Genomic DNA, 14,139 nt, shown 5'->3' on the forward strand with positions numbered 1-14,139 from the left:
GGAGGTGAGATCCCAATGCCAGTAGTTTATTTCAGCTCTCTAGGTAATTCAAACAGTCAGACATGGTTGTGAACCACTGTCCTGATATTTCTTCTTTATCCACACAGTGAAAAATAACTAACAATCTGAGGTCTGCCCTGCAAAAACAGGAAGAAAGGAGAGTGAATGGCAAGCAATTTATTTTTTAAAGGATATAATTCAAAGTTGATCCCTTATCTGCCATTCCATTGGCTAAAACTTAATCATGGGGAGGCTAAGAACTCACTCTCTGGCTCGCCAGCTGTGTACCCAATGTGTAACCCAGGTGCCATTGCTATAACTTGAAGAAAGAGTGATGATAAAATAGACCTGCAAGTTAACGTGCTTTTGTTTACTTTTGGTCCTGACTCTGGTTTCCTTCCTGTGTCTTGTTAATTCCAAACACGTTCCCCCTCTTGTTACAGGCAGAAAAAGATCCCTGAATGCAAACATGACTTACTCATGTAGCTTCCACTAGCACCAAAACATCACCCTTCAGATAGCTGGTCTTATTTAGCTGGCCCCAAATTCTTTCAACCTCTTCCCTCAAATTGGTCATAAAATTCAGTGGCTCCTGCCTCACACACATTCAAAAACTAATTCAAATTTGATCAGAGGTTTTTTTTTGTTTTGTTTTGTTTTGTTTTGTTTTGTTTGTGTGTGTGTGTGTGTGTGTTACTGGGGTTCCTGGAACCCTTCTACCTCCGGGATACACTCCCAGACCTATTTTATTTTTGGAAACAGGGTCTCTTAAGCCAGCGCGGCTGGCTTCGAACTTGCGCAATCCTCCTGTCTCCGCCTCCCAAGCGCGGGGATTACAAGCGTGTGCCACCACACCCGGTGTTTGATCAGAGATTTAATTATGAAAAATAAAACTATAAAACATGAATACATAATCATACATTTTCTTAACCTTAGATTAGGCAATGGTTTCTTAAATATACCAAGGCAAAAGCAACAGGAAACTAAATAAATTGGACTTTATCAAAATTTAAAAACATCTTTGCTACAAAGAGTGCTAATAGGTAAGTGAAGACAAGTGACATAAGGGAAGGAAATACCTGAAAATCATATAAAGACTGTATCTAGAATAAAGAACTCTTAGGTTCAATGATTTTAAAAGGTAAAAGCCAATTAAAATAGATAAATGATCTAAATGGACATTTCTCTAAGAAGCTACACATATAGTCAATAAACACATTAAAATATGTTCAGCATCATTAGCTATCAGAAAAATGTCCCTCAAAAACCACAATAAGACACCCTTTTGCACCTGATAGGATGGCTGTAATCAGAAAAATTGTTAAGCATAGGAATGGATGTAGAGAAACTGGAATACTCATACACTGCTAGTGGGAATGTAAAATGTTGCAGACACTTTAGAATACAGTCTGGAAGTTCTTTAAAAGGTTAAACATAAGAGTTATCACATGACCATCAATTCCACTCCTATGGATATGCATGAGAGAAATGAAAAATATGTTCACATAAAAATGTGTACATAGTTGTTCATATCAGCACTCTTCACAATATCCAAAGAGTAGAAACAACCCAAATGTTCATTAGTTGGTGAATGGATAAATAAGATGTGCCATATCTGTAAAATAAAATACTGTCCCGCCATAAAAAGGAATGAACTACCAACACATACCACCGCATGCATGAACCTTGGAAACATTATGCTCAGTGAGAGAAGCCAGTCACAAAAGACTGCCCATTATATAATTTCATTTATTTAAAAGTCTAGAATAGGCAAATCTATAGAAACAAAAGGTAGATCAGTGGTTAGTCAGATGTGGAGTCTCTTAGAAAGAGAATGACTGGAATGTTTGGTGTGGGCTGTGTTGGAAGGCCTAATGAAAATGTTCTAAAAGTGATATTCTAAAATCATTAAGTCATTGAATTGAATCCTTTAATTGACGATGGTATAATAGGTGAATTATATTTCAAGAAAGCTGTTATTTGAAAGTCAGTGGGGATTGCATAGCTGACAATGGGGAAATTATTTAAAACAGTGTTTTTGAGGTAGAATTCATGTATCATAAAATTCATCCTTTTATGTGCATAATGTGGTGAGATTTAATATTTAGAGAGCTGTACAATCATCATCACAATTCAGTTTTAGAATATTTCATTACTCTAAAAATTTATTTTATGTCCATTACTATTTATTCTAGTTGCTGTCCCCAGTTCTGGGAAACCATGACTCTTCTTTATTTTTTCCTTTTTTTGTACTTTTATTGGTACATTGTCCTCTCACATCATAATGTAAATCATGTTGACAATGAAATACATGCACACAGCCGGGCGTGGTGGCACATGCTTGTAATTCCCGCACTTGGGAGGTGGAGACAGGAGGATCACGCAGGTTCTAAGCCAGCTGTGCTGGCTTAAGAGACCCTGTTTCCAAATAAAAGATTTAAAAAATAAGTCTGGGCATGTAACCCGGAGGTAGAAGGGGTTTCAGGAAACCCAGTACCCCCCCCCAAAAAAAGAAATACATGCACACACTCTTGGTGCCCCTCCCTCCTCATTCCCCTCCCTCTCAATATGGAGTACCCAGATATTCACATGTATACACATAGTCTACGGTAGTATTTCTACTAATGAACCTAAGTCTTTCTCCACCCCTACCCTTAAACCTCCTCCCTGGCTCCCCTGTGGATTTTCCTCATAATTTGGAGTCATTCTTATATCCCAATTACTCCCTATCCTGAAATATTAAAGAAAACAAATGACCCTTCACTCTCTGTGATTGGCTAATCTCACTTACCCTAATGTTCTACAGGTCCTTCCATTTTCTTGCAAATGATGTAATTTCATTTTTCTTTATTGCTGAGTAGAATTCCATTGTGTGTATTTCCCATAATTTTGCAACCCATTCATCTGTTGATGGACACCAAGGTTGGTTCCATAGTTTGCCTATTGTGAATTGTGCTGCTATGAACATGGGTATGCATATATTACTGTAGTCCTCTGGTTCCAACCCCTTTGGAAAGATACCCAGGAGTAGTATGGCTGGATCATATGGTGGATCCATTTTCAGTTTTCTAAGGAATCTCAACACTGATCTCCATAGTGGCTGGACTAGTTTGCAATCCCATCAACAATGTAGAATAGTAACTATTTCTCCATAGCCTCACTAACATTTATTGTTATTTGACTTCTTTATGCTTGCCATTCTGATTGGGATTAGATGGAATCTCAGTGTAGTTTTGATTTGCATCTCCCTGATTGCTAATGATGTTGAAGTTTTTTCATGTATCTATTAGCCATTTGTATCTCTTCTGTAAAATGTCTATTCAATTTTGTTGCCTATTTTTTGATTGGGTTATTTGCTTTTCGAGTGTAAAGTTTTTAAAGTATTTTCTATGTTCTAGATATGAGCCCTCTCTCAGAGGGATAGCTGGTAAGGATTTTTTCCCATTCTTTCTTTTTATACTCTTTATGATTTCTTTGGTGAGCAGAAACTTTTTAGTTTGATTGGTATCCCACTTATTAATTCTCTCTCTCTTTTTTTTTTTGGTGGTACTGGAGTTCCTGGAAGCCCTTCTACCTCAGGGCTATACTCCTAGACCTATTTTACTTTTTTATATTTCTGAATCTTCTATTCTGCTCCATTGGACTATGTATCTGTTTTTGTGCCAGTACCATGCTGGGTTTTTTATTTATTTATTTATTACAGTGGCTTTGTAGTATAGCTTAAAGTCAGGCCCTTCATAACTCAGGGCCTGACTTCACAACTCAGGGTCTCACTGAGTTGTGAAGGGCCTCGCTAAGTAGCTGAGGCTATCCACAAGCCATGAACCTCTAGTCTCAGCCTCCTTAATGCTGGGATTACAAGTGCATGCCACCACTCCTGGCTCAATTTCTTTCCTTAATGTTTTATAATTTTCATTATAGAGGTCTTTTACCTCTTTGGTTAGGTGTATTCTAGGTAGTTTTGTGGTTATTGTGAATGAAATTGTTTTCTGTGTTTCTTTCTCTGTGAATTCATGGTTGGCAAAAAACCTACTGATTTCTTTAAGTTTATTTTTTATCCCACTACTTTGCTGTATTGGTTAATCAATTCAAGTAGTTTTTTGATTGAGCTTTTTGGGTCTTCTGGATATGGAATCATGTCATCTCTAAAGATAATTTTAATTCTTTTCCTATTTGAATTCCTTCGATATCCTTCTCTTGTCTTATTTTTCTGGCAAGAGTCTCAAGGAGTATATTGAAAAGGAGTGGTGATAGTGGGCATCCTTGTCTTGTTCCAGATTTTAGAGGGAATTCCTGTGGTTTTTTCCCATTGGGTAAAATGTTGGCATTGGGTTTATTGTATGTTGCCTTAATGATATTGACGTACATTTCTTCAATTCCAATTTTCTGCAGTGTTTCTAACGTGAATAGTTGTGGGATTGTCAAATGATTTTTCAGCATCTATTGATATGATCATGTGATTTTTGTTCTTAGTTCTATTTATGTGATGAATAACATTGATTTGCAATAGTATTAGTTTGTGCGTGTTGAACCAGCCTTTCTTCCCTGAGATGAAATCAACTTCCTTTTGGTGGTACTGAGGTTCCTGGAAACTCTTCTACCTCTGGGCTACACTCCTAGACCTATTTTATACATTTTTTTTAAATTTGGAAACAGGTTCTCTTAAGCCAGTGAGGCTGGCTTCCAGCCTGCATGATCCTCCTGCTCTGCCTCCCAAGCGCAGGGATTACAAGCGTGTGCCACCACGCCTGGCTCTTGATGTGATTTTGAATGAGCATAACTAGTATTTTGTTTAGAATTTTTGCACCTATGTTCATCAATGATATTGGTCTGTAATTTTCTTTCCCTGGTGTATTTTTATTTGGTTTTGGTATTAATGTGAATTTGGCCTCATAGAAGGAATTTGGAAGAATTCTATCACTTTCATGGAATAACTTGTGAAGTATTGGGTTTAGTTCTTCTCTAAAAGTTTTGTAGAATTCAGCTGGAAACCCATCTGGACCTGGGATTTTCTTTGATGGCAGAATTTTTATTGCTGTTTCTTTCCTTGCTAAAGGATGGTTTAGGTTTTCTATATCCTCTTGGCTCGACTTAAGTAGGTTGTATGTATTTAGAAATCTGTCAATTTCTTCCATGTTTTTCAGTTTATTAGAATATAAATTTTCAAAATAGTTTCTGATGATCCTCTGAATTCCTTCACTGTCTGTGGTGATGTCTTCTTTTTCATTTCCAATTTTAATGATTTGGGTTGATTCTCTTTCTTTTGGTTAGGTTGGCTAGGAGCTTATCGATCTTGTTAATCTTTTCAAAGAACCAGCTATTTGATTTGTTGATCCTTTGTATTGTTTTTTGTTGTTGTTCTCTACTTCGTTTATTTCTGCTCTAATTTTAACTATTTTCTGCCTTCTGGTGGCTTTGGGATTAAACTGTTTCTATTTTTCAAGGTCCTTGAGATGTGTCATTAGGTTGTTTACTTGGCAACTTTCTGTTTTTCTTATGTGAGCACTCAATGCTATAAATTTTTCTTTTAAGACTGCCTTCATTGTGTCCCATAGATTTTGGTGTGTCGTGTCTCTATTTTCATTTAATTCCTATTTTTTATTTCTCCCCTTATTTCTGTTCTAATCCATTCCTTGCTCAAGAGTGTATCATTCAATTTCCATTAATTTATGTAATTTATTTTGGTCTTCCTGTTGTTGATTTCTACTTTTATTCTGTTGTGATCTGAAAAGATTCAGGGAATTATATTACTTTTTATGAATTTGCTGGTGCTTACTTTGTGGCCCAGGATGTGGTCTATTTTGGAGAAGGTTCCATGGGGAGCTGAGAAGAATGTGTATTCAGTTGTTGCTGGTTGAAATATTCTGTAAATGTCTATTGGGTTTATTTGGTATATAGTGTTCTTTAGGTCTGAAGAGTGTTTACTCAACTTTTGTCTTAAAAATTGATCTAGTGATATAAATCTTCTTTTTGTCTTAACTCAAACCATTAAATTGGTAAATAATAAAATGTATTGTTTTTTGAATCTGTCCTTTTCACTCAGCATTATAGTTTTGAGGTTTATCTGTTGTCTTGTGTGTTCGTTTGTGTGTGGAGAGAGAGAGAGAGACATATAAATAGATACACATATTACATATTATTTATTGACTGATGAACAGTTGGTTGTTTACAGTTTTGATTATTATGAGTAATGTGTCTAGAGATATTAGTGTAAAAGTTTTGAGATATATGCTCTCATATCTCTATGTGTTAGTTATTGGGTAAATTCCTAGGAATAAAATGTCTCAGAAGTATGTAAAGTAATATTCTGAGTAATATGCAAATTTAACTTTTAATATATTTTATTGTGACAAAATATACATAACATAAAAATTTATCATTGTGACCATTTTTTAAGTATACAGTTCAGTTGCTTCAAGTATGTTCACATGGCTGGACAACCATCACCACAGCCCAGCTCCAAAATTTTTTATCATCCCAAAGTGAAACTGAGAACCCATTTAACAGTAACCCCCACCCACTTTCCCTCCCACAGACCTGACAACCTCTGTTCTGCCTTTTGTCTCTGAATTTTAACATTTTGGGTCCTTGTATAAATGGAATGATACAACATATAGGTCCTTTTCTGTCTGGCTTATTTCACTTAGCGAAATACCTACAGGGTTTATCCATGTTGCATCAAAGCGTGTTTGTTTGTTTGTTTGTTTGTTTTATGTTTTTTTTTACCCAGTGGACATTTGGGTATGTCTAATTTTTTAAGAAACTGAAAAGCTGTTTCCTAAAGTGGACGTACCAGTTTACAGTTCCTTCAGAAATACGTGAAGCTCTTGTTTCTCTACATTCCTGCCTGAATTTGCTCTCTGACTTTTGATGGTAGCTGTTATCATGTGTGTGAAGTAACATGTTGTCATTTTGGTTTGAATTTCCAGAATGAGTAATGATACTGAGCATTTTTTTCATGCTTTCCCATGTAAATTTTAGGGTATATTTGCCAATTTTTGCAAAGAGAAGAAAAAAACGCCTGCTGAAATGTCAATAGATGTGACTTTTAATCTATAAATTAGTTTTAGCTTGGAAGATGTGTTTTAGTAATATTAAGTCATACGGTCCACACTTATAAAATGTCTCTCACTTGCTTATTTCTTAATTCCTCTCAGAAAAATGTGCTTTTCACTTGTAAATCTTATGCTTCTCCCACAAAATTTATTCTTATATTTGATATTTTGGTGTTACTGCAAATGAAATTATTTTTAAATTTCAGTTAAGTTTGTTCATTGCTAGCCAGGCATGGTGGTGCACGCTTATCAGTAATCCCGGTACTTGGGAGGCCGAGACAGGAGGATCACGGGTCACAGCCAGCCTCAGCTACTAAGTGACGTCCTCTGTAACTTAATGAGGCCTGTTCCAAAAATTTGCCCCAGAATCATTCTATTCCCTTCCTAGTCCTTTATGATAATATTGTCCTATATATCTCTTTATGTTATAAGATCAGTAATACAGTTCTATAATGATTGATTCATGCCATTGTTTTTGGTTTTATTGCCTCTGAGTTACATCCTCAGCCCATTTTACTTTATTCTGAAGAGTGTTCTATGACTCAGTACATTCTCAGTCCTTCTTTTTTAATTCTGAGGCAGATCTCACTTAACTGTCCACACTGGCCTTGAACTTGCCATCCTCCTGCCTCAGCCCCCTGCATACCTGGGACTATGGGCATGTGCCACCATGTCTGACTTTTATTCTAACAAGTTAAAAAAGCAAAAGAGAAAAATATATGTTTAAATTGTGTGTGTTTGTGTTGACTGAGTTTTGTATTTCCAAACCTCAATCTCCTGTCTTTGTGGCACTCTCTTCCCCACTAACTCTGTGCCCAGTCATATCTAGGTAGTCATTTACAAGTACTAACAGAACTTAGTACCCTCCAGGTCCTGCCAGGAGTTGTGTACACTGACAGGAAGTGCCTCCCTGACTGCAATAAACTTGCAACTCACTTCTGTTCTATCTTCATGTAAGGCACTTCACTTTTTTTCCCTACAAAATTGGAATTATTATCATCTTATTCCTTGTGTATTTTCATATTGTTGAGTCTTGTGTTAAGCCTAGAGATGATCTTTTCTTAGCATGCATCTAGATTAATATACAACGGCAGTCAACTGACTAAATGACTATAAATGCAAAGGAAAACTCATTAGATGCCGACCAACCAAAGAGAAGCCCTGGTGCTATTTGCACATTCAGCCAATTCACAATCACTTGGGACCTAATGCTGTGTTTCCACAGGGACTAGGTCCATTTTCTTAGCCTTTGCCCCCTGAGAAGTTCATGGCCATGCCCTTCGAGGGGATGAGGTGGCAAGGGCTCATTTTGTTATCTGTGAAGGGTTGTGGTCTCTCTGTGTTGAGGGGATTTAATTACAGAAATTTTTGAAAAATAAAAGCATCAGCATGCTTGTAATCCCAGCATTTGGGAGGTGAGACAGGAGGACCGCGGTTCGCGAGCAGCCTCACTACTTAGTGAGGCCCTTTGCAATTCAGTGAGACTCTGTTTCAAAATAAAGAATAAAAAATAGAGTGTGGGGTGTAGCTCAGAGGTAGAATGCCCTGGGTTCCATCCCCAGTACTGCAACAACAACAAAAAAAATTAAAGCATCAAAGAGACGGAGACACACATAGAGGGTAGGAGCAGCACAGCAGAGCAAGATGGTAGGGCAGGCGACATGGGGTAGAAACCAAGAGGGGCAAGAGGGGCAGGCCCTGAGGCCGGAAGGAAGGGGGTGCTGAGAAAGAGGGAGGGGGCAGGGAAAGGGTGGTCAAGAGAAGGGACCAGAAACAGCAAAGGAGCACCACATGTGGGTGAGGGCAAGCAGGCATGGGTGTGCCCAGCAGACATGTGAAAACTCCTGCACAACATCAGAAGAGGTGGAGTCCACAGGGAGAGGTGCTTGGGGAGGGGAGAGGAGAGAAGCCACGCGCACTGATGGAAGGGGGCCCAGCCATGGGAACTCTTCCAGCCTTAGGCTTAACCTGTTCAAAGAGGAAAGTGTCATAGTTTAAAAGTTCATTTTTGCTGGGCATGGTGGTGCATGCCTGTAATCCCAGTACTTGAGAGGCTGAGACAGGTTCAAAGACAGATTCAGCAATGCAGCAAGACTCAGCAGTCTGTCAAGAGCCTGTTTCAAAATAAAAAATAAAGATCTGATGATGTAGCTTAGAGGTAGAATACCCCTGACTCCAATGTCCAGTATTACACACACACACACACACACACACACACACACACACACACACAAAATTTTGTCTTTTTATTTAAAGAGAGAAAAGTATGGCAGATGCCCAAGATAAACTGAAGGGCATCCGTAGAAGCCCCCATCTTAATAATCACATTTGAAATACCCTGTTTATATTATGTAAAAATTATTATTAGACATTCATCAAAGACCTTTTCGATGCTACATGCTGAAATATTGCAGCAATTTAACAGTATAATTTATAAGTTGCTTAAATATAAATGTGCTAAAAGGAATCATTTCCCTTTGTTTATGAGATAGCTTTAAAATTGAATCCAAATACTCTCTGCTGTTGCTCCGTGGGTTGGCAATTTTCCTTTTGTAGCTGTTGGTTCAGAGACCACCCCGGGAAGCAGTTTGCTGTGCCCAGTGTGAGGCCTGCAGTTAGGAGCAAGGGCCCTGCTGGAGGCTGGTGCCTGAGCTGTGTCTTCTCATGGTTTTTAGTGGAAACAATCGCACAGCTGCCCCCATCACCCTGCCAATAGAAGAGGTCCTGCAGACCCTCCAGGACTTGATCGCCTACTTCCAGCCCCCAGAGGAAGAGATGGGGCATGAAGACAAGCAGAACAAACTCCGCTCCCTCAAAAACAGGCAGAATCTTTTCAAGGAAGAGGTAAGTCAAAAAAAAAAAATGAGAAGCTGAGATTATCTTTGCATTCAGAGCTTAAATATCCATATAATTGCAATTTAGATTTATTTCTGTACATTCGCATGTTTATGAACAAGCTGGAGAAGTAGGAGATGCAGAAGCTGGAAAGAAAAGGATTTACTGGAAACTCACTTTCCCTGTCAACCACCCCTGGTTACATTAGCAGTGGTTGGCACATTAAAACCAGTTGGATTTTAAAGCACTGGTGCCACATGGGTATCCAAAATCTGTTTTCACTGAATTCAAGCTGTTATAGCATCTCACTGGCTGTGATCCCCAAATTTTGGGTGACATCAGAATTAAGTAGGAAGCCAGTTTGAAAAATATAAATGCCTAAAATAGGCACAGTAGCACAGTCCTGTAAATCCAGTACTTGAGAGGCTAAGGCAGGAGGATTGCAGGTTCAAGGCCAGTGCATGGAAATTTAGTGAGACCCTGTTTCAAAATTAAAAAGGGCTTTGTAGAGCAGAGGTAGATTCCCTTAGGTTCCATCCTTCATACTGCTTACACGTAGAGAACTGCAGATGCCTAGGTTCTACCCCATCGGCATGTCTAAAAAAATTGGTTTGAAAGATACAGATGATGCTTGGTCTCATGTTAAAACTTGATCATCTGGATCAATGGGGTGGGGCCTGGACATGGGGAAAACACCAACGTGGGGGCTTAGGAGACCCAGGCCCTTATTCCGATGCCAGAATAGGTTTGACCTTAGACAAGTCACTACAAAGCTCCTCCCAATTTGGACACAATGATCTGGTGCTGACGTGTCATGGTTGACTTCTACAGCCCTCCCTGCCTTGGAGACAGAGCTCATTGCTTAAACATTTCCAGAGTTAGTGGTGTGAGATGGAGAGCCATGCCTCCTCTGTCTCCTGGTCAGAGGGCCCTGGTCTCGTGTGGCACCATGTATGCCTGACATGCTACTGGGGCTGTGCTCACCATCCCCCTTTAGGAGCAGAGCAGTTAGGCACAGATGTTTTTACTTGGTGGCATAGTATTGTAAATTAGATGGGAAAGTAGTTGAAAATCACCCTTTGGTTTTATTTGCCTCTCAGTTCCACCTTTTCTGGGAGTAGGTGGGAGGAGAAGGCAAGCATGGTTGCCTTGTACATCTGAATGGAGTTTCTTGAACTTACTTGAGATGTAAGAGACAAATAGGTACTATATCCCGTGCTGTTTGTGGGTGAGTCAGAACCGCTTCACACCAGACGGAAAGCAAGGTTTTGTGAGACTCACTCACTCTCCCTCTTCCTCGATATGTCCTTGGACTGAGTTAATCATAGCACGTGGGGGCAAACCTGTCAGAGGCATTGCTGACTCACTCCCCAAATGGATGCTATTTAGATCTCTGAGGCATAAAACGCATATTATGTTTTTAGGAGAAAAAATAAAAACCTCTACTGGCACCATGGAAGCTCCTTTGTATGCACTACAGGCTTTTAAAAGATGAATAACACAGGATGGTATGAGCAAAGGGGGTCCTGGATTCCTCGTCAGGAATGCTTACTGTCTCCTCACTGTGCCCTTCCCAGGGAATGCTGGCCCTCGTGTTAAATTGCATCGATCGCTTGAATGTCTACAACAGCGTCGCACACTTTGCGGGGATTGTAAGGGAAGAGAATGGTACGGCCTGGAAGGAAATCCTAAACCTCCTGTACACGCTGCTGGGTGAGTACACACACGGCGCCCTCGCCCAGGGAAGATGTCAGGGCGTGCGGGATTTCTGAAGGACCGCTCACAATCACCTTCTAGGCTCTTCCTTGGAAGTCTTTCATCATTTCATTCTAAACCAGCCATCCATTATTAACTAGTAGCATATTGTACTTCCCAAACTCAGAGCTAGGAGCCAGCAGCGCTTGGAAACCAATTGTGATCAGTTTTGCCAAAACTACCTGCGAAACCCTACCTGGTCACCTCTGAATGCGATTTTTTTTTTTTTTTTTTTGTACTGGGAACTGAACGAACTGAACTACACCCACAGCCTTATTTTATTTTTTGTTTGGAAACAAGGTCTCACTAAGTTGCTGTGTTCTGGCCTTGTACATAATACAATCCTTCTGTCTCAGCCTCCCAAGTACTGGGTTACAATCCTGTGCCACGATGGCTGGTTCCTCAATTCCTTTTCAAAACAAGAAGAAGGACTAGAGCACATTTTCAATCTCTCAGCTGTAAACTTTTGCAGAGCCATCACCTGTACTCGGGGGACAGTTATTCTCTTCAATTCTGTAGCCCTTCACTTGCCCACTTTTTGGTCAGCCATGCTTCCCGCTGCTTTGGCCTATTACTGAATTTTGGTTTAAGAAGAGGCAGGAAGCCGGGCGTGGTGGCACACGCTTGTAATCCCCGCGCTTGGAGGATCGTGCAGGTTCGAAGCCAGCCACGCGCGCTGGCTTAGGAGACCCTGTTTCCAAATAAAAATGTAAAAATAGGTCTGGGAGTGTAGCCCGGAGTTAGAAGGGCTTCCAGGAACCCCAGTACCACCAAAAAAAAAAAAAAAAGAGGCAGAAAATAAGTATGTCCCAGTGTCTTTTCTTCTCAAGACCCTGGGTGCTGGTGCCTGCTGTAACGGGTTCCAACCTACACCCAGGGCTGCCAGCCAATCAGATGAAGGCATCAAGAAGGCAGAATCAGGCTGTGCAAGAAAATACCACCAGTAGGTGCCCACACACCGTGACAGGCCACAACTTTAAGGCTTTGCTGTGAAGTGTGTGTCTTCCAAGAGCTAAATACACAAAAACTTCAGTGGTCCAAAGAGCACAGAGAAGTCAGTCTGGTCCTGCTCTCCATATTGGGGATCAGGCCAATAGAATCGTCTCCATACGTGTATGACCTTGTAAGATCTCTTTCAACTCTACTACTTTGTAATGACACCGCTCAAACTGGGTAGCTATTACAACAATAATGGCTAACATTTATTGAGCTCTGTGCTGAGTAGGACAGTATCTCTTTTTTGATCCTCAGAGTAACACTTTGAGATGGAGTGACTGTGATTACCTTTGTTTTACTAATAAATTGATCACAGACTTACTCATAAATGGATTTACTAATAAACTTCTCACAGTCCAGGGTCACACATCTAATGTAATATGAAAAGTAGCATAGAAATTCTGCCCTTGCCATCTCTGGAGATGCACAGCAGAGGCTGTGGAGGAGGTCTTTCCTCCTCCAAAACTCACCAGTAAAATCCCAAACCCAATGAACCAACCACACGAATGCAAGCCATTTGGGGGCTAATCCCTTTACATGAACTTGTTCCAGATTCACATCTACTATTTCTTCCCTAAGGAAGGAAGGTTGCCTGGTCTAGACTGGTAAAATTCTAATGACAGAACATTCTCTTGTCTCCCTTCTCCCCTCCCTCCTCCTTCTCCTCCTCCTCCTCCTCCTCCTCCTCCTCCTCCTCCTCCTCCTCCTCCTCCTCCTTCTTCTTCTTCTTCTTCTTCTTCTTCTTCTCTCTCTCTCTCTCTCTCTCTCTCTCTCTCTCTCTCTCTCTCTGTAATATCACCTCTCATCAGTTTTCAAGGATGAACAGGAGTCAGAATCAGCTGGAAGGCTGGTTAAATCCCAGGTGCCAAACCCTACCTCTAGAGTTCCCGATTTAGTAGTTCTAGGATGTGGCCTGAGAGTGTGCATTTATAACAGGTTCTCAGGTGATGCTGACATTCCTGATCCAGGAACCACACTGGAGGACCACTGTCATAAGGTGACATGTTTCAGATATGTTATAATTAGGTTATTAGTTTAGCCAGCCTTTCCAGTGGTGTTCATTGCACTTAGCACTGACAAACAGCAAATCTCTAGTAGATTTAAGAAAACATTGCGAGAGGTTGAGTTCTTTAGTCAGTAACCAAGCAGATATTAAATTATTGCTTCTCTCTAGCTAAAGTAATTAGTTTATGCATTTGTTTTCTCTCCCCCCTATTTGATGAAGGCAGGGATCTACCTCTTTCGCCCCATTGCTCTTTTGCCAGCAAACCATTGCACCGGGTGCCTGAGGCAAAACAAATTCTTCAGAACAGTTTTCCAGTCAGTGCATAAATGCTAGTTTTTGCTCCCCTGAATACAGAATGAGAACGGTTCAACAGGCTGTAGCGGGTGAGGCTGCTCCTGGGTGTCTGTCCGCGGCTGCGCGGGTGGAGCGCCCACAGCTTTGCGAGGGTCCGCTGTCCTTCACTCTGCCCTATAACCTCTGTGACTGAACCTC

At 40.3% G+C, this 14,139-nt stretch overlaps 1 protein-coding gene across 2 annotated transcripts in view; it reads left to right on the forward strand.

The window, feature by feature from the left end:
* Window positions 1-14,139, forward strand: part of RYR3 (ryanodine receptor 3) — a gene marked incomplete at both ends in the record, with an annotated part of 530,337 nt that overhangs the window by 263,444 nt on the left and 252,754 nt on the right. For both annotated transcript variants that reach the window (XM_080708162.1, XM_080708163.1), the window contains 2 exons: window positions 9,731-9,899; window positions 11,468-11,603. In XM_080708162.1, the coding sequence (XP_080564288.1) occupies window positions 9,731-9,899; window positions 11,468-11,603 (305 nt within the window). The remainder of the gene's footprint in view (window positions 1-9,730; window positions 9,900-11,467; window positions 11,604-14,139) is intronic.

The sequence above is a fragment of the Muscardinus avellanarius genome, assembly GCF_963383645.1.
Source record: "Muscardinus avellanarius genome assembly, chromosome: 12".
NCBI classification, from domain to species: Eukaryota; Metazoa; Chordata; class Mammalia; order Rodentia; family Gliridae; genus Muscardinus; species Muscardinus avellanarius.